The sequence below is a fragment of the Littorina saxatilis genome, linkage group LG12, assembly GCF_037325665.1.
Source record: "Littorina saxatilis isolate snail1 linkage group LG12, US_GU_Lsax_2.0, whole genome shotgun sequence".
In the NCBI taxonomy this organism is placed as follows: Eukaryota; Metazoa; Mollusca; class Gastropoda; order Littorinimorpha; family Littorinidae; genus Littorina; species Littorina saxatilis.
Window position 1 is genome coordinate 75650984 of NC_090256.1, and position 20018 is coordinate 75671001.

The following is a 20018-nucleotide window of genomic DNA, read 5'->3' on the forward strand; positions in this document are numbered from 1 at the left end:
TTCTCAGATTTTTGGAGGTCTTAAAAGGGGGGTTCCACTGTAACTGTTGATCATTGTACTGTTTTGTTTTCAGTGGACGGATGAGCCACTTGCCCCCATGCTGCACAACAGCAAATACCCTGACGCCTACACCCACCGTGACCTCAAGGAGCGGCTCTTCTTTGAAATCATCAACTACTTTGAGAAGGGAAAGGTCGGTGCTTACTATCTCTCTTTGGGGATAAAAGTTGAAGTAGAAAGAAACTAGGAAGCACCTGTTCATGGAGCATGTACCTGAAAGTGCAAGTTATAATAACATTTTTCTGAAGTATTTTCGGTTACTTTGCTGAATAGGAAAATGAGAACATGAAAAGAGTATCCTACAGATACAGAAGGACACCGAGAGAGAGAGACAGAGACAGAGACAGAGACAGAGACAGAGAGAGAGAGAGAGAGAATCTGGAGGCTGACAACTTATGAATAGAGTGTTTGACATCAGTGAGGATTTGTGTGTTATTTCAGATGTGGGAGAAGGGCATAGAACTCTGTGACGAGCTGGCGGCACAGTACAAGGAGGAGGTCTTTGACTACAGCAGTCTCAGCAAGATCATGGTGAGTACTGCATGCTTTATGTCAGTATGCACTGGTCACTAGTGTGTCATGATTCTGTGTGATAGCTGGCGGCACAATACAAGGAGGTCTTTGACTACAGCAGTCTCAGCAAGATCATGGTGAGTACTGATTGCTTTATGTCAGTATGCACTAGTCATTTGTGTGTCAGGAATTTGTGTGGGCAGTAGTGCTATTGAGCCTCATGAAAAGAGGCTTTGGCCACTTCCACCAGGTATTTAAAAAAAATCGCTTTTATTCTTATTTGATTCTCTATTCACTTAAGGCATACAGGTTTCTTTGTCTTTGATTGGCTGAACTTTCGAAAGGATCATCTTCCTTTATAGAACGGGGTGTAATGGTGGTTAGTTGGATGTCTTGTTTCAACACTCTGAGTTGTGTACCTCCTCATCAATGTCAAATGCAGGCAGATTTTTACCCTGCTAAAGCAACTAAAAGGAGAGAATGTTTTTTGATAATCTGCTCACAGTAGCATTTTTGTTTTGTTTTATTTTTTTCCCATAAAAACGGCAGTAAGCAGAACTGTATGAGAATTGTCCAATGGTGTGCTGTAACTGATCTCACTGTATGATGATATTTGTGTTGTTGTTTTGCCCATAGAAACGTCAAGCTGAACTGTACGACTGCATTCTGAAGCAGATGCGACCAGAGCCTGAGTATTTCCGTGTGGGCTACTTTGGTCTGGGATTCCCCTCCTTTTTGCAAGTACGTGCCATGGACGTAATCACTCTAGATTGTTGTTGTTTGAAAGAGAATTTTACATGACAAATTTAGGTCATAGCTGTATGTACCATGGATTTATAGCATATTGGTTTGTTTGTAAAAGAATTTTATATGACAAACTGTAGTTCATAGCTGTATGTGCCATGGATTTATAGCATATTGGATTGTTTGCAAAAGAATTCTACATGACAAATTATTGGTCATAGCTGTATGTGCCATGGACTGTAACATGCAGAGGATTCGTGGTGGGTCATAGCTTGAGCTCCGCACTATGACTTGACAATGTGCGGGTGGTTAAGGAAGAACATCAATCTACCCTACCTGTTGAAATGTTCCCTTTAACTTACTGATCTTGCTTACCATAACAGTACTGCTTAAAGCTAAACAAACAAACAAAAGTTCTCAGAAGCTAAGATGTCAAGGGATTTTAGGAAGAAATCAGCTGTGTAATGGATGCAGTTTAGTGCTTCAAGAAGAACCTACTCTTCATTACAGTGCTAACCTTCTTTTACGATCACAGAACATCTGGGAAAATCAGGCCACAATTAAAAGGGAGGGAGTCTTAAAAATGGGGGTTGATTTACAGAGGTCATGAATAGAAGATGTGTGAAAGCAATGTCTTTAAAGGCATACTAACGCACTCCCGCGTTTACAAAGTGTAGTTTGCCCACAATCGATGTCAAACGCACCATAAGACCATATAATGACGATACGTCACCATGCGCGGACCATAATACATGCATTACAGCTTGTTCTAGCCTCTGAAAAAGTGAGGATGTCAACAAAGCCGCGGTGTTCTCTCCCTTGCATCAACGTTACATGTGTTGCCAAATCTATAAATAAGACGATCCAGATCAAAATGAAAATTCAAATATCTCAACATTTAAGGGGTCCTAGACCACAATATTTTGCAGGGAACTTAATTTAGTCTGTCTCCAGCTGTTGGTAAAGCAATTAGCGTGTATAGTCATCGAGTACATATGGCTTTAAACAAGGAGATCCTAGAAGGGAATTTTGTGTGTAAATGTATGGTTCACTGCTGTATTGGTGTGAGTCTTGCACAATGTTTGGTTGACTGCTGTATTGGTGTGAGTCTTGCACAATGTTTGGTTGACTGCTGTATTGGTGTGAGTCTTGCACAATGTATGGTTGACTGCTGTATTGGTGTGAGTCTTGCACAATGTATGGTTGACTGCTGTATTGGTGTGAGTCTTGCACAATGTTTGGTTGACTGCTGTATTGGTGTGAGTCTTGCACAATGTTTGGTTGACTGCTGTATTGGTGTGAGTCTTGCACAATGTTTGGTTGACTGCTGTATTGGTGTGAGTCTTGCACAATGTATGGTTGACTGCTGTATTGGTGTGAGTCTTGCACAATGTATGGTTGACTGCTGTATTGGTGTGAGTCTTGCACAATGTATGGTTGACTGCTGTATTGGTGTGTCTTGCACAATGTATGGTTGACTGCTGTATTGGTGTGAGTCTTGCACAATGTATGGTTGACTGCTGTATTGGTGTGAGTCTTGCACAATGTATGGTTGACTGCTGTATTGGTGTGAGTCTTGCACAATGTTTGGTTGACTGCTGTATTGGTGTGAGTCTTGCACAATGTATGGTTGACTGCTGTATTGGTGTGTGTCTTGCACAATGTATGGTTGACTGCTGTATTGGTGTGAGTCTTGCACAATGTATGGTTGACTGCTGTATTGGTGTGAGTCTTGCACAATGTTTGGTTGACTGCTGTATTGGTGTGAGTCTTGCACAATGTATGGTTGACTGCTGTATTGGTGTGAGTCTTGCACAATGTATGGTTGACTGCTGTATTGGTGTGAGACTTGCACAATGTATGGTTGACTGCTGTATTGGTGTGAGTCTTGCACAATGTATGGTTGACTGTTGTATTGGTGTGAGTCTTGCACAATGTTTGGTTGACTGCTGTATTGGTGTGAATCTTGCACAATGTTTGGTTGAATGCTGTATTGGTGTGAGTCTTGCACAATGTTTGGTTGACTGCTGTATTGGTGTGAGACTTGCACAATGTATGGTTGACTGCTGTATTGGTGTGAGTCTTGCACAATGTTTGGTTGACTGCTGTATTGGTGTGAGTCTTGCACAATGTTTGGTTGAATGCTGTATTGGTGTGAGTCTTGCACAATGTTTGGTTGACTGCTGTATTGGTGTGAGACTTGCACAATGTATGGTTGACTGCTGTATTGGTGTGAGTCTTGCACAATGTATGGTTGACTGCTGTATTGGTGTGTCTTGCACAATGTTTGGTTGACAGCTGTATTGGTGTGAGTCTTGCACAATGTTTGGTTGACTGCTGTATTGGTGTGAGTCTTGCACAATGTTTGGTTGACTGCTGTATTGGTGTGAGACTTGCACAATGTATGGTTGACAGCTGTATTGGTGTGAGTCTTGCACAATGTTTGGTTGACTGCTGTATTGGTGTGTCTTGCACAATGTTTGGTTGACTGCTGTATTGGTGTGAGTCTTGCACAATGTTTGGTTGACTGCTGTATTGGTGTGAGTCTTGCACAATGTTTGGTTGACTGCTGTATTGGTGTGTCTTACACAATGTATGGTTGACTGCTGTATTGGTGTGTCTTGCACAATGTTTGGTTGTCTGCTGTATTGGTGTGTCTTGCACAATGTTTGGTTGTCTGCTGTATTGGTGTGAGTCTTGCACAATGTTTGGTTGACTGCTGTATTGGTGTGTCTTGCACAATGTATGGTTGACTGCTGTATTGGTGTGAGTCTTGCACAATGTATGGTTGACTGCTGTATTGGTGTGAGTCTTGCACAATGTATGGTTGACTGCTGTATTGGTGTGAGTCTTGCACAATGTTTGGTTGACTGCTGTATTGGTGTGAGTCTTGCACAATGTATGGTTGACTGCTGTATTGGTGTGAGTCTTGCACAATGTTTGGTTGACTGCTGTATTGGTGTGAGTCTTGCACAATGTTTGGTTGACTGCTGTATTGGTGTGAGTCTTGCACAATGTATGGTTGACAGCTGTATTGGTGTGAGTCTTGCACAATGTATGGTTGACTGCTGTATTGCTGTGAGTCTTGCACAATGTATGGTTGACTGCTGTATTGGTGTGAGTCTTGCACAATGTTTGGTTGAATGCTGTATCTTGCACAATGTTTGGTTGACTGCTGTATTGGTGTGAGTCTTGCACAATGTATGGTTGACTGCTGTATTGGTGTGAGTCTTGCACAATGTTTGGTTGACTGCTGTATTGGTGTGAGTCTTGCACAATGTTTGGTTGACTGCTGTATTGGTGTGAGTCTTGCACAATGTATGGTTGACTGCTGTATGGGTGTGAGTCTTGCACAATGTTTGGTTGACTGCTGTATTGGTGTGAGTCTTGCACAATGTTTGGTTGACTGCTGTATTGGTGTGAGTCTTGCACAATGTTTGGTTGACAGCTGTATTGGTGTGAGTCTTGCACAATGTTTGGTTGACTGCTGTATTGGTGTGAGTCTTGCACAATGTTTGGTTGACTGCTGTATTGGTGTGAGTCTTGCACAATGTTTGGTTGACAGCTGTATTGGTGTGAGTCTTGCACAATGTTTGGTTGACTGCTGTATTGGTGTGAGTCTTGCACAATGTTTGGTTGACTGCTGTATTGGTGTGAGTCTTGCACAATGTTTGGTTGACTGCTGTATCGGTGTGAGTCTTGCACAATGTATGGTTGACTGCTGTATCGGTGTGAGTCTTGCACAATGTATGGTTGACTGCTGTATCGGTGTGAGTCTTGCACAATGTTTGGTTGACTGCTGTATCGGTGTGAGTCTTGCACAATGTTTGGTTGACTGCTGTATTGGTGTGAGTCTTGCACAATGTTTGGTTGAATGCTGTATCTTGCACAATGTTTGGTTGACTGCTGTATTGGTGTGAGTCTTGCACAATGTATGGTTGACTGCTGTATTGGTGTGAGTCTTGCACAATGTTTGGTTGACTGCTGTATTGGTGTGAGTCTTGCACAATGTATGGTTGACTGCTGTATTGGTGTGAGTCTTGCACAATGTTTGGTTGACTGCTGTATTGGTGTGAGTCTTGCACAATGTTTGGTTGACAGCTGTATTGGTGTGAGTCTTGCACAATGTTTGGTTGACTGCTGTATTGGTGTGAGTCTTGCACAATGTTTGGTTGACTGCTGTATTGGTGTGAGTCTTGCACAATGTTTGGTTGACTGCTGTATTGGTGTGAGTCTTGCACAATGTATGGTTGACTGCTGTATCGGTGTGAGTCTTGCACAATGTATGGTTGACTGCTGTATCGGTGTGAGTCTTGCACAATGTTTGGTTGACTGCTGTATCGGTGTGAGTCTTGCACAATGTTTGGTTGACTGCTGTATTGGTGTGAGTCTTGCACAATGTTTGGTTGAATGCTGTATCTTGCACAATGTTTGGTTGACTGCTGTATTGGTGTGAGTCTTGCACAATGTATGGTTGACTGCTGTATTGGTGTGAGTCTTGCACAATGTTTGGTTGACTGCTGTATTGGTGTGAGTCTTGCACAATGTATGGTTGACTGCTGTATTGGTGTGAGTCTTGCACAATGTTTGGTTGACTGCTGTATTGGTGTGAGTCTTGCACAATGTTTGGTTGACTGCTGTATTGGTGTGAGTCTTGCACAATGTTTGGTTGACTGCTGTATTGGTGTGAGTCTTGCACAATGTATGGTTGACTGCTGTATTGGTGTGAGTCTTGCACAATGTATGGTTGACTGCTGTATTGGTGTGAGTCTTGCACAATGTATGGTTGACTGCTGTATTGGTGTGAGTCTTGCACAATGTTTGATTGACTGCTGTATTGGTGTGAGTCTTGCACAATGTTTGGTTGACTGCTGTATTGGTGTGAGTCTTGCACAATGTATGGTTGACTGCTGTATTGGTGTGAGTCTTGCACAATGTATGGTTGACTGCTGTATTGGTGTGTCTTGCACAATGTATGGTTGACTGCTGTATTGGTGTGAGTCTTGCACAATGTATGGTTGACTGCTGTATTGGTGTGAGTCTTGCACAATGTTTGGTTGACTGCTGTATTGGTGTGAGTCTTGCACAATGTATGGTTGACTGCTGTATTGGTGTGAGTCTTGCACAATGTTTGGTTGACTGCTGTATTGGTGTGAGTCTTGCACAATGTATGGTTGACTGCTGTATCGGTGTGAGTCTTGCACAATGTATGGTTGACTGCTGTATCGGTGTGAGTCTTGCACAATGTATGGTTGACTGCTGTATCGGTGTGAGTCTTGCACAATGTATGGTTGACTGCTGTATCGGTGTGAGTCTTGCACAATGTTTGGTTGACTGCTGTATCGGTGTGAGTCTTGCACAATGTTTGGTTGACTGCTGTATTGGTGTGAGTCTTGCACAATGTTTGGTTGAATGCTGTATCTTGCACAATGTTTGGTTGACTGCTGTATTGGTGTGAGTCTTGCACAATGTATGGTTGACTGCTGTATTGGTGTGAGTCTTGCACAATGTTTGGTTGACTGCTGTATTGGTGTGAGTCTTGCACAATGTATGGTTGACTGCTGTATTGGTGTGAGTCTTGCACAATGTTTGGTTGACTGCTGTATTGGTGTGAGTCTTGCACAATGTTTGGTTGACTGTTGTATTGGTGTGAGTCTTGCACAATGTTTGGTTGACTGCTGTATTGGTGTGAGTCTTGCACAATGTATGGTTGACTGCTGTATTGGTGTGAGTCTTGCACAATGTATGGTTGACTGCTGTATTGGTGTGAGTCTTGCACAATGTATGGTTGACTGCTGTATTGGTGTGAGTCTTGCACAATGTTTGATTGACTGCTGTATTGCTGTGAGTCTTGCACAATGTATGGTTGACTGCTGTATTGGTGTGAGTCTTGCACAATGTATGGTTGACTGCTGTATTGGTGTGAGTCTTGCACAATGTTTGGTTGACTGCTGTATTGGTGTGAGTCTTGCACAATGTATGGTTGACTGCTGTATTGGTGTGAGTCTTGCACAATGTATGGTTGACTGCTGTATTGGTGTGTCTTGCACAATGTTTGGTTGACTGCTGTATTGGTGTGAGTCTTGCACAATGTATGGTTGACTGTTGTATTGGTGTGAATCTTGCACAATGTTTGGTTGACTGCTGTATTGGTGTGAGTCTTGCACAATGTATGGTTGACTGCTGTATTGGTGTGAGTCTTGCACAATGTATGGTTGACTGCTGTATTGGTGTGAGACTTGCACAATGTATGGTTGACTGCTGTATTGGTGTGAGTCTTGCACAATGTATGGTTGACTGCTGTATTGGTGTGAGTCTTGCACAATGTTTGGTTGACTGCTGTATTGGTGTGAGTCTTGCACAATGTTTGGTTGAATGCTGTATTGGTGTGAGTCTTGCACAATGTTTGGTTGACTGCTGTATTGGTGTGAGACTTGCACAATGTATGGTTGACAGCTGTATTGGTGTGAGTCTTGCACAATGTTTGGTTGACTGCTGTATTGGTGTGAGTCTTGCACAATGTTTGGTTGAATGCTGTATTGGTGTGAGTCTTGCACAATGTTTGGTTGACTGCTGTATTGGTGTGAGACTTGCACAATGTATGGTTGACTGCTGTATTGGTGTGAGTCTTGCACAATGTATGGTTGACCGCTGTATTGGTGTGTCTTGCACAATGTTTGGTTGACAGCTGTATTGGTGTGAGTCTTGCACAATGTTTGGTTGACTGCTGTATTGGTGTGAGTCTTGCACAATGTTTGGTTGACTGCTGTATTGGTGTGAGACTTGCACAATGTTTGGTTGACTGCTGTATTGGTGTGAGTCTTGCACAATGTTTGGTTGACTGCTGTATTGGTGTGTCTTGCACAATGTTTGGTTGACTGCTGTATTGGTGTGAGTCTTGCACAATGTTTGGTTGACTGCTGTATTGGTGTGAGTCTTGCACAATGTATGGTTGACAGCTGTATTGGTGTGAGTCTTGCACAATGTTTGGTTGACTGCTGTATTGGTGTGTCTTGCACAATGTTTGGTTGACTGCTGTATTGGTGTGAGTCTTGCACAATGTTTGGTTGACTGCTGTATTGGTGTGAGTCTTGCACAATGTTTGGTTGACTGCTGTATTGGTGTGAGTCTTGCACAATGTATGGTTGACTGCTGTATTGGTGTGTCTTGCACAATGTTTGGTTGACTGCTGTATTGGTGTGAGTCTTGCACAATGTTTGGTTGACTGCTGTATTGGTGTGAGTCTTGCACAATGTTTGGTTGACTGCTGTATTGGTGTGAGTCTTGCACAATGTATGGTTGACTGCTGTATTGGTGTGAGTCTTGCACAATGTATGGTTGACTGCTGTATTGGTGTGAGTCTTGCACAATGTTTGGTTGACTGCTGTATTGGTGTGAGTCTTGCACAATGTATGGTTGACTGCTGTATTGGTGTGAGTCTTGCACAATGTTTGGTTGACTGCTGTATTGGTGTGAGTCTTGCACAATGTTTGGTTGACTGCTGTATTGGTGTGAGTCTTGCACAATGTATGGTTGACAGCTGTATTGGTGTGAGTCTTGCACAATGTTTGGTTGACTGCTGTATTGGTGTGAGTCTTGCACAATGTATGGTTGACTGCTGTATTGGTGTGAGTCTTGCACAATGTTTGGTTGACTGCTGTATTGGTGTGAGTCTTGCACAATGTATGGTTGACTGCTGTATTGGTGTGAGTCTTGCACAATGTATGGTTGACTGCTGTATCGGTGTGAGTCTTGCACAATGTATGGTTGACTGCTGTATCGGTGTGAGTCTTGCACAATGTATGGTTGACTGCTGTATCGGTGTGAGTCTTGCACAATGTATGGTTGACTGCTGTATTGGTGTGAGTCTTGCACAATGTATGGTTGACTGCTGTATTGGTGTGAGTCTTGCACAATGTATGGTTGACTGCTGTATCGGTGTGAGTCTTGCACAATGTTTGGTTGACTGCTGTATCGGTGTGAGTCTTGCACAATGTTTGGTTGACTGTTGTATTGGTGTGAGTCTTGGACAATGTTTGGTTGACTGCTGTATTGGTGTGAGTCTTGCACAATGTATGGTTGACTGCTGTATTGGTGTGAGTCTTGCACAATGTATGGTTGACTGTTGTATTGGTGTGAATCTTGCACAATGTTTGGTTGACTGCTGTGTTGGTGTGAGTCTTGCACAATGTATGGTTGACTGTTGTATTGGTGTGAGTCTTGCACAATGTATGGTTGACTGTTGTATTGGTGTGAGTCTTGCACAATGTATGGTTGACTGCTGTATCGGTGTGAGTCTTGCACAATGTATGGTTGACTGTTGTATTGGTGTGAGTCTTGCACAATGTATGGTTGACTGCTGTATTGGTGTGAGTCTTGCACAATGTTTGGTTGACTGTTGTATCGGTGTGAGTCTTGCACAATGTATGGTTGACTGTTGTATTGGTGTGAGTCTTGCACAATGTATGGTTGACTGCTGTATCGGTGTGAGTCTTGCACAATGTATGGTTGACTGTTGTATTGGTGTGAATCTTGCACAATGTTTGGTTGACTGCTGTGTTGGTGTGAGTCTTGCACAATGTATGGTTGACTGCTGTGTTGGTGTGAGTCTTGCACAATGTATGGTTGACTGCTGTATTGGTGTGAGTCTTGCACAATGTTTGGTTGACTGCTGTATTGGTGTGAGTCTTGCACAATGTATGGTTGACTGCTGTATTGGTGTGAGTCTTGCACAATGTATGGTTGACTGCTGTATTGGTGTGAGTCTTGCACAATGTATGGTTGACTGCTGTATTGGTGTGAGTCTTGCACAATGTTTGGTTGACTGCTGTATTGGTGTGAGTCTTGCACAATGTTTGTTATTTCAGAACAAAGTGTTCATCTATCGCGGCAAGGAGTACGAAAGACTGGCTGACTTCAACGGCAGGATGCAGATCCTCCATCCCAATGCTGCGGTAAAATGTGTTGCCCTTGTGTGTTTATGTGTTTGCGTGTGTGTTGCGTGTATGTATGGGTGATAACAATTTGTATAAGTTTCAACCAGCAGCATTAGTTAAGTAAGTAACAGTGGCACAAAAAATGCTTCAACTGTGTTCATTATTCTTAGAGAGGACATCTGAAACAAAGCAAGTATTACCAATACATAATAGAGATTGTTCAGCATTGTGTATGTGGAAGGAGGGTCGGGGATGGAGGTGGTAATACAAGAGTGGAGATTTTATTTCATAATAACAGTGTGTATGTGTATACTCATTTTTTTTTCAGCTGATGAAAACCCTGGATCACCCCGGAGAGGACATTTTGTCTTCAGACAAGCAGTGTATCCTTTCTCACTGGCTGACCAGTTTCTCACAACCACAAAACTAATTACAATAGACGGACAGACTTACCACTGACAATATTGTCTTGAAGAATAGAATACACGGAACACATTGTTGTGGCTGGCTTATTTTGCATTGGCTTTTCTGTCCAATCTTAAGATCCCACAACACCGGGTCTTAAAAGGGAGGGAGTTTTAACATTGAGGTAAATATACACAAAAGTCACTGTCAATTTCAAACTTGAAAATTAAGTAGCAAAGTAACTGCTGTAAGTTTTCCCAAATTATACATCAAACATCCAAGGAAGAGAGTAGAAATGGAAACAGATATATATATATATATATGCATCATAGGTAGCATTGTGCAGGGTTCGTACAGGTCATGGAAAACCTGGAAAGTCATGGAATTCGATTTTTAATTTTCCAGGCCTGGAAAGTCATGGAATTTCAATTCAAGTCATGGAAAGTCATGGAATTTAACAAAAATAAGAAAAAAAAATTAACCTTTAGCACGCCAGCGGCTATTTTCGTCGCCCAGCCCAAGTACTTTAGCGCTTCGACAAGCAAGATGGAGGATGATGAGTTTGAAACTTTCTTTCGAGTTGTTTCTTGACAACAAAAAGTATGCGGAATTGGAACGAATTACCAAGGAAGATCTTCGCAATGAACTGTGTATCGCGGTGAAAAAAATGACAGTTCGTCAAGTCACAGTGACGGTTACGAAACGGAATTTACGAAAGTGCAGATGGATACAAACAGTAGCTGGTCCAGTCACAGGCGGAAGACTTTCTATGAAAGTAGTGGTCCAGTGAACGATACCTTCCGCCTGTGGTCCAGTTTAGTGAAATGACAGGACCAGCAAACATTACCGATAATCTGACTGCGTAGCAAATGCTTGACTTGCTTGTCGAAGAGACACTGCGTAGAAACTGACTCAAATTCAGTGCAAAGTAAGCCAGTGTCAAAACTGGCAGTGACAAGACGTAAAAAGTTTGCGTGTTCGAAAATGGCGACCTGTGGATCTAGTCATGGAAAATGTTATTGAGGCTCATGGAAAGTCATGGAAAAGTCATGGAATTTTGTTTCTATAAACCAGTGGGGACCCTGATTGTGTACAGTGGGTGTTTTAGGGTGTTTCAGGGATCTGCAAGCGGGCAGTATTGAGCGCTCTGGGGGGAAAGGGGGGGGGGGGGAGGGCAAGGGAGGGAGGGGGGGTGGGGAAGGAGGGGTGGCAAAGGGGGAAGTGTTGTGGCAGAGAGTAGTGTGACCTTGATTCCTTGACTGCACCCAGTCCTTCAGATCAACGCTGTCAGCCCTGTGATGCAGCTGAAGCCACACTTTGAGGGCAAGCCCATCAGTGAACAGATCCTCAAGTAAGTGACGCTTCTTGTCGGTCCCATGCTTAGCTGTCTAAGATTCAAATGGTCTGGGATAATGTATGTGATTCTCTCCCTTTATCTGTGTCATTGTTTCTCTCTCTCTCTCCCTCTCTCTCTCTCTCTCTCTCTCTCTCTCTCTCTCTCCTCTCTCTCTCTCTCTCCCTCTCTCTCTCCCTCTCTCTCTCTCCCTCCCTCCCTCTCTCTCTCTCCCTCCCTCTCTCCCTCCCTCTCTCCCTCTCTCCCTCCCTCCCTCTCTCTCTCCCTCCCTCTATCTCTCCCTCCCTCCCTCTCTCTCTCCCCCCCCTCTCTCTCTCTCTCTCTCTCTCTCTCTCTCTCTCTCTCTCTCTCTCTCTCTCTCTCACACACACACACACACACACACACACACACACACACACACACACACACACACACACACACACACACACACACACACACACACACACACAAGCCAAAGGTGTAGTAACAGTGTACAGTATAATTTAGAACTCGGGTGTTTTTAGTCAACCAGGGATTTATTGAAATTTTTTCCTCACTTTTTCTTTAGTGTGTGTGTTGGCGGGGGGGATGTGTCTTCCGTTTGTTTTGCCCTTTTAAGTAGCTATGATATATCTGCCCTGTGCTTGCAGGTATTACCGTGTGAATGAGGTGCAGGTGTTCACTTACTCTCGTCGCAGCGATGAGGGCAGCAACGATGTCACTGTAAGTATCTGTGGGATCCTTTGCTTTTGTGTCTGCATATAAAATAAAGAGTAAATAATGTTGTATGTGGCAGACGTAAACAGGCAACATGTGTCTGGAAGACCTTGTAAGGTTGATACACAATGCAGTGTTGGTTGTTTTTGTTTATTGCTGCTTGTCAGTTCCTTTTGTTGTGATTCTGTAGTTCAAAACAAATATGTCACAAGTGTAGAAACTTGTATTTGCTCTTTGGTCTCAAGATTGTTTGCATTACTTCAGAGTCTGTACTGGAGATTGATGTTTTTATCCGAGTTTTGGAGGAGTCAGTTTAAACTTGTATTTGCTCTTTGGTCTCAAGATTGTTTGCATTACTTCAGAGTCTGTACTGGAGATTGATGTTTTTATCCGAGTTTTGGAGGAGTCAGTCCTAAATCTAACCAAAGAACTTTTGAAAGGCTGGAAGTGTAGGTCGGAAATGTCTTAAAAAAATGTGGGACTCAAAATGGCTGGGTTGAAAATTTGCTGATGATTTTTCTAAATTGTTTTTTTTAGAAAATGTGGCTGGAGAGAACGAACATGACGACAACGTACCCTCTGCCTGGCATTGTGGGATGGTACCCTGTGATTTCCACGGAAACTGTGAGTGAATCAGATCTGTCTAAAAGGAGTCCTGTTACAATGATAGAAACCGGCACGGTTGGCCTAGTGGTAAGTCGTCTGCCCCGTGATCGGGAGGTCGTGGGTTCGAACCCCGGCCGGGTCATACCTAAGACTTTAAAATTGGCAATCTAGTGGCTGCTCTGCCTGGCGTCTGGCATTATGGGGTTAGTGCTAGGATTGGTTGGTCCGGTGTCAGAATAATGTGACTGGGTGAGACATGAAGCTTGTGCTGCGACTTCTGCCTTGTGTGTGGCGCACATTATATGTCAAAGCAGCACCGCCCTGATATGGTCCTTCGTGGTCGGCTGGGCGTTAAGCAAACAAACAAACAAACAGACAGTGATAGAAAGAAACTATTTGTGTTATAAAAACGTGTTATTATGCGCATTCAAATGCAAACAAGCAAATACTGCTGTTCAAAGCAAAATTGCATAACTTATATGTACAATGCAAATTCCAGCACTGTCAGACAGATTGATGAATAACACACACACACACTTGTTCTCCTTCACTCTGTCTTTCTCTTTCACAGACAAACATGTTATTTATTTATTTATTTTGTTGATGGTAGGACCGTATACTCCATTGCTCAATGTGTTTATAATCATTGCCCTGGTACTGTATAAACAGCTGTAACACAAAATAAGTGCTACATTCCATTTCTCAAAAAGTCTGACACCCCCTTCTTTCTCCAGGTGAGTGTGAGTCCCATCGAGACAGCCATTGAGACCATGGAGGACAAGAACAAGCGCATCACCATGGAGATTGAGCAGTACCGACTCAACCAGACGCTGCGTATCGACCCGCTCAGCATGTCGCTCAACGGTGTGGTGGACCCCGCCGTGCAGGGAGGCATCTCGATGTACAAGGTGAGGAAATGCTGAATGGTGGAATGTTCATCTGTACATTGTTTGCTGTAGCAAAGTTTGGTATGACAAGTGATTGTTTAGTGTGGATAGTGTGGACATGCTGTAGCAAAGTTTGGTATGACAAATGATTGTTTAGTGTGGATAGTGTGGACATGCTGTAGCAAAGTTTGGTATGACAAGTGATTGTTTAGTGTGGATAGTGTGGACATGCTGTAGCAAAGTTTGGTATGACAAGTGATTGTTTAGTGTGGATAGTGTGGACATGCTGTAGCAAAGTTTGGTATGACAAATGATTGTTTAGTGTGGATAGTGTGGACATGCTGTAGCAAAGTTTGGTATGACAAGTGATTGTTTAGTGTGGACATGCTGTAGCAAAGTTTGGTATGACAAGTGATTGTTTAGTGTGGACATGCTGTAGCAAAATTTGGTAGGACAAGTGATTGTTTAGTGTGGACATGCTGTAGCAAAGTTTGGTATGACAAATGATTGTTTAGTGTGGATAGTGTGGACATGCTGTAGCAAAGTTTGGTATGACAAGTGATTGTTTAGTGTGGATAGTGTGGACATGCTGTAGCAAAGTTTGGTATGACAAGTGATTGTTTAGTGTGGATAGTGTGGACATGCTGTAGCAAAGTTTGGTATGACAAATGATTGTTTAGTGTGGATAGTGTGGACATGCTGTAGCAAAGTTTGGTATGACAAGTGATTGTTTAGTGTGGACATGCTGTAGCAAAGTTTGGTATGACAAGTGATTGTTTAGTGTGGACATGCTGTAGCAAAGTTTGGTAGGACAAGTGATTGTTTAGTGTGGACATGCTGTAGCAAAGTTTGGTATGACAAATGATTGTTTAGTGTGGATAGTGTGGACATGCTGTAGCAAAGTTTGGTATGACAAGTGATTGTTTAGTGTGGACATGCTGTAGCAAAGTTTGGTATGACAAGTGATTGTTTAGTGTGGACATGCTGTAGCAAAGTTTGGTAGGACAAGTGATTGTTTAGTGTGGACATGCTGTAGCAAAGTTTGGTATGACAAATGATTGTTTAGTGTGGACATGCTGTAGCAAAGTTTGGTATGACAAGTGATTGTTTAGTGTGGATAGTGTGGACATGCTGTAGCAAAGTTTGGTATGACAAGTGATTGTTTAGTGTGGATAGTGTGGACATGCTGTAGCAAAGTTTGGTATGACAAGTGATTGTTTAGTGTGGATAGTGTGGACATTCTGTAGCAAAGTTTGGTATGACAAGTGATTGTTTAGTGTGGATAGTGTGGACATCCTGTAGCAAAGTTTGGTATGACAAGTGATCGTTTAGTGAGGATAGTGTGGACATGCTGTAGCAAAGTTTGGTATGACAAGTGATTGTTTAGTGTGGATAGTGTGGACATGCTGTAGCAAAGTTTGGTATGACAAGTGATTGTTTAATGTGGATAGTGTGGACATGCTGTAGCAAAGTTTGGTATGACAAGTGATTGTTTAGTGTGGATAGTGTGGACATGCTGTAGCAAAGTTTGGTATGACAAGTGATTGTTTAGTGTGGATAGTGTGGACATGCTGTAGCAAAGTTTGGTATGACAAGTGATTGTTTACTGAGGATAGTGTGGACATGCTGTAGCAAAGTTTGGTATGACAAGTGATTATTTAGTGAGGATAGTGTGGACATGCTGTAGCAAAGTTTGGTTTGACAAGTGATTATTTAGTGAGGATAGTGTGGACATGCTGTAGCAAAGTTTGGTATGAAAATCGGGTCTTAAAAAAGGGGGAGTCAGAAAACGGAGGTCAATTTACAGAGGCTATGAACAGAAAATCGGAAAAATGAAGGCCTTAACAAGGGGGAAGTTTTAAATTGGGCGAACCTTATAAAGGGGGTTTCACAGTAATAGGCCACAGCATAGTGCCTTGTGGTTGTACTCCCCATTTGCTCGGGGAAAAGGATTTGGATGACAGTTTTTATCAATCAATCAATCAATATGAGGCTTATATCGCGCGTATTCCGTGGGTACAGTTCTAAGCGCAGGGATTTTTTTTTTTAAATTTGTAAAAAAAAATTTATGCAATTTATATCGCGCACATATTCAAGGCGCAGGGATTTAGTTATGCCGTGTGAGATGGAATTTTTGTACACAATACATCACGCATTCACATCGGCCAGCAGATCGCAGCCATTTCGGCGCATATCCTACTTTTCACGGCCTATTATTCCAAGTCACACGGGTATTTTGGTGGACATTTTTATCTATGCCTATACAAATTTGCCCTTTTGTCAATCGTGGGATCTTTAACGTGCACACCCCAATGTAAAGGGGATGCATTGACAAGAAACTCTGTTGAAACACAGTACAAAGCGGTCAAGAGCCTTTGAAGTTAACAGACAAAATGAATAACATCAAACCAGAAACAAAATTACGATAGAGAATAATATTAATTGAATAAACGGAATCTCAGGGGTTCATGATGTTCAGTTCTAAGAAAATGAGTCGTCGGAAGAATAACAGTTTGTACACAAGTACAGCAAGATATAATGAGGGGGGTAGTTGTTTTATTTGATATGGGGGGTCATTGTTTTATTCAAAATGAGGGGATAGTTGTTTTATTTGAAATAAGGTAATAATTGTTTTATTTGAAATGAGGATGTAATTGCTTTATTTGGTGAGTATCTGTGTTGTATTAGCGTTTGGGTGTACTGGGGAGAGACACATGCCCGGAATTAAACTGTTGAACGGTGCATCTGTGCAGGAGTTCTACATCGGCACAGAGTATGAACATGAAGACCAGGAGCGGCTCAGAACACTCACCATTGAACAGGTACGTGCATACATCTCTCTGTGTTTTTACATATTCTGTCTATCTTTTTGATAACAGATGTTGTGTGTATTAATCTACCCCCCGCGGGTTAGGGGGAAGAATTTACCCGATGCTCCCCAGCATGTCGTAAGAGGCGACTAACGGATTCTGTTTCTCTTTTTACCCTTGTTAAGTGTTTCTTGTATAGAATATAGTCAATTTTTTTAAAGATTTTAGTCAGGCAGTATGTAAGAAATGTTAAGTCCTTTGTACTGGAAACTTGCATTCTCCCAGTAAGGTAATACATTGTACTACGTTGCAAGCCCCTGGAGCAAATTTTTGATTAGTGCTTTTGTGAACAAGAAACAATTGACAAGTTGCTCTATCCCATCTCCCCCCTTTCCCCGTTGCGATATAACCTTCGTGGTTGAAAACGACGTTAAACACCAAATAAAGACAGAAAGTGTATTAATTTCTTCTCTCTGAGATCTGTTTTCCGTTCATTTCCATGTATGTTATCTGGGGTATTTTTATAATGGATTTTATTTGTATGCATCTCTTCTCCGTCTGTTCTTTTTTCCGTTCATTTCCATGTATGTTATATTACATTTATTTGAAAATTCTTTCTTCCCATGTGAACTGTAGCCTGGTCTGTGACGGTTATTGCTTTTCCCCCGGTGACCTTGCTGCCAGATGGTCTGATCACGTTTGAAACATTGAAGTTTCAGAATTCATACCTACAAACTTGTAGGCAAATGATGTAACAAATTGTCAAAACAAGGGGCAGTGATTTTGATGCAGTATTGTTTCATGTCACATTGGTCTGGTAGCTCAGTTGGTAGAGCACTGGACTTGTCATCCTCGGGTCACAGGTTCGAATCCTTGCCTGGACGGACACAGGTCAACTTTATGTGCAGACTCAGACGGTATCCATGTCCCAACCACCACCCCCCCCCCCCCCCACCCCCCGCGTGTCACCACAGTAGCAAGTTAAAGACCTTGGTCGTTCTACCATCAGTAGCGCAACTCTTGTTTCTGCTACCTTTCCAGTGGGAGGAAGCGACTCAAATTTCCCAGCAATGGGATGACAAAAAGTAATGGAAATGAAATGTGACATTGTGAAGTGACTGTTTCTTGTTGTGTGTTCAGGTGACGTTGCTGCGTGACGGGCTGATGATCCACAAGCACCGAGCGCCGGAGAGTCTGATGCCCTTCCACTCCCACATGGAACAGCGCTTCTGTCAGATGTGCACAATGATCGAACAGGAGTACGGCATCAAGGTCAGCAGTTGTAACACCTTTTATTGTGTTCTGACTTTCTCTACATCCACAGAGGGCCAGGAGCACTACTTGTAGCCAAGACACGTATGCGTACAGTGGTACCTCCCATGAAAGGACACATTCTGTTGTCCCTTTGTCTATTATCTCTACTAAAATATACCTGTCATGGAAGGCCACCTGCATTGTGGTCTGGTCCCAAGGGTGTTCTTTTATCACAGGTACCACTGTTTATTTGACTGTCAGCAGTATGTGTCGAAGAGGCTTGGTCCAGATGCACACAATGTGTAGATCCAGACAAACGTGTGACGTAAAAAGACATTAAATAACATTGCACATACCCTTACATGTTCTGAAAAAAAGCGCTTTCTGGATCTCTATGAATATTCTGAAAGCATGTGCAGTTTTGTGTTAAAAGCAGTGAACGTTACCTTGTTAACTCAGAGACCTTTAGCAGCCAGCGCACTGTGTACAAGCTACCAACACTCGTGAACACGACAGAGGGTATGGGGGGAAAGTGTTGATACAAAGTTTGTTCTGGTTTGTGAGTTTCTTGATTTGACCATTTCAATGATTGACCCCAGGTGGCAGACAAAGGTTTCCTGGGAACCAGTGCCACATTGCGACGCAACCAATCACTGCCCAGCACTGGATCCAATCGCCGTAGTGACGGTTCCATCAGCAGTCTCAGCATGGCTCCTGCAGAGTGAGTTCTTTGAGGATCCCAATGAGAAATAAATCTGTATTCTTTTTGAAGATTCTGAATGAGAAAGATTGAACAGCTGTGCATAGCCAGCTGCGTAGATGTAATTCACTTGCAAACAGTGAGCACACACACACACACAAACACACACACACACACACACACACACACACACACACACACACACACACACACACACACACACACACCCTCTTTCTCTCTCTCTCTCTCTCTCTCTCTCTCTCTCTCTCTCTCTCTCTCTCTCTCTCTCTCTCTCTCTCTCTCTCTCTCTCTCTCTCTTCTGACAGTCTCTACACTTCATTCTCAATGTGCATTCTATGAATGTTGATGTGACTCTTCCCCTCTCTCAGGCATCTGTTGACTTTCTTCATCACAGCCTTGCTGACTCCACTCTTTCTAGATGTTCACATGTTTGCATCTTGCAAGTCCTTTGTACCTTAAACTTTATCTGCAATTTATATCACAAATGTAGGCATAGCAGTTACACCAAAAAAAAACCAGTTGAAGGCTTCCACAGATTTTCTGATGGCCTATGCAGTATTTGGCTTTACCCTTTACCTTGTAATGTTTCTTTTGTCATTTAACACAACATGCAGCTTATCCAGTCTTCCTCTGCTGCTTTTGTGCTTTAAAATCCCTTCAGCAATTTTGTTCAGAATTCTGTTTTGAAGCTGTTCTTTAAAGGTATGAAATACGTGTTTTTTTCTGTCATGCACTCTTATTGACATGTTTGTTTTGTGCAGCTTGTAGAAGTCATTGTTTGAATGCTTTGGGTGTGGGGTTCTGATGAATAACAGAACGAGCATCAGTAAGGAAGTTTGCTAAGAAGTGTAATTTATTACTATTTGAATTTACGTCATTTCACTTCAGTCTCAAGCGGATAAAGACGATGAGGTAAACAAAAGTTATCGTGACCAAATTGTTGTCAATATTTTCTATTTGAGTGGTGTCCTGTGCAACTATGTTTGGGTTGATAGTGGTGTGAAAGCAATCAAAAAGTATTATTTCCGT

The 20018-nt window shown here is 42.5% G+C and overlaps 1 protein-coding gene across 18 annotated transcripts in view; it reads left to right on the forward strand.

The window, feature by feature from the left end:
- Nucleotides 1–20018, forward strand: part of LOC138982785 (dedicator of cytokinesis protein 1-like) — a 120366-nt gene that overhangs the window by 83015 nt on the left and 17333 nt on the right. For 15 of the 18 annotated variants that reach the window (XR_011460976.1, XM_070356113.1, XM_070356112.1 and 12 more), the window contains 13 exons: nt 74–193; nt 502–591; nt 1210–1314; nt 10185–10271; nt 10582–10636; nt 11928–12009; nt 12645–12717; nt 13249–13335; nt 14052–14225; nt 16958–17026; nt 18155–18286; nt 18868–18989; nt 19878–19901. Coding sequence is in view for 17 of the 18 variants with exons in the window: in XM_070356113.1 (XP_070212214.1) it covers nt 74–193; nt 502–591; nt 1210–1314; nt 10185–10271; nt 10582–10636; nt 11928–12009; nt 12645–12717; nt 13249–13335; nt 14052–14225; nt 16958–17026; nt 18155–18286; nt 18868–18989; nt 19878–19901 (1220 nt within the window). In the remaining variant the exon portion in view is untranslated. The remainder of the gene's footprint in view (nt 1–73; nt 194–501; nt 592–1209; nt 1315–10184; nt 10272–10581; nt 10637–11927; nt 12010–12644; nt 12718–13248; nt 13336–14051; nt 14226–16957; nt 17027–18154; nt 18287–18867; nt 18990–19877; nt 19902–20018) is intronic. The other 3 variants (XM_070356116.1, XM_070356126.1, XM_070356129.1) reach the window with 1 other exon arrangement.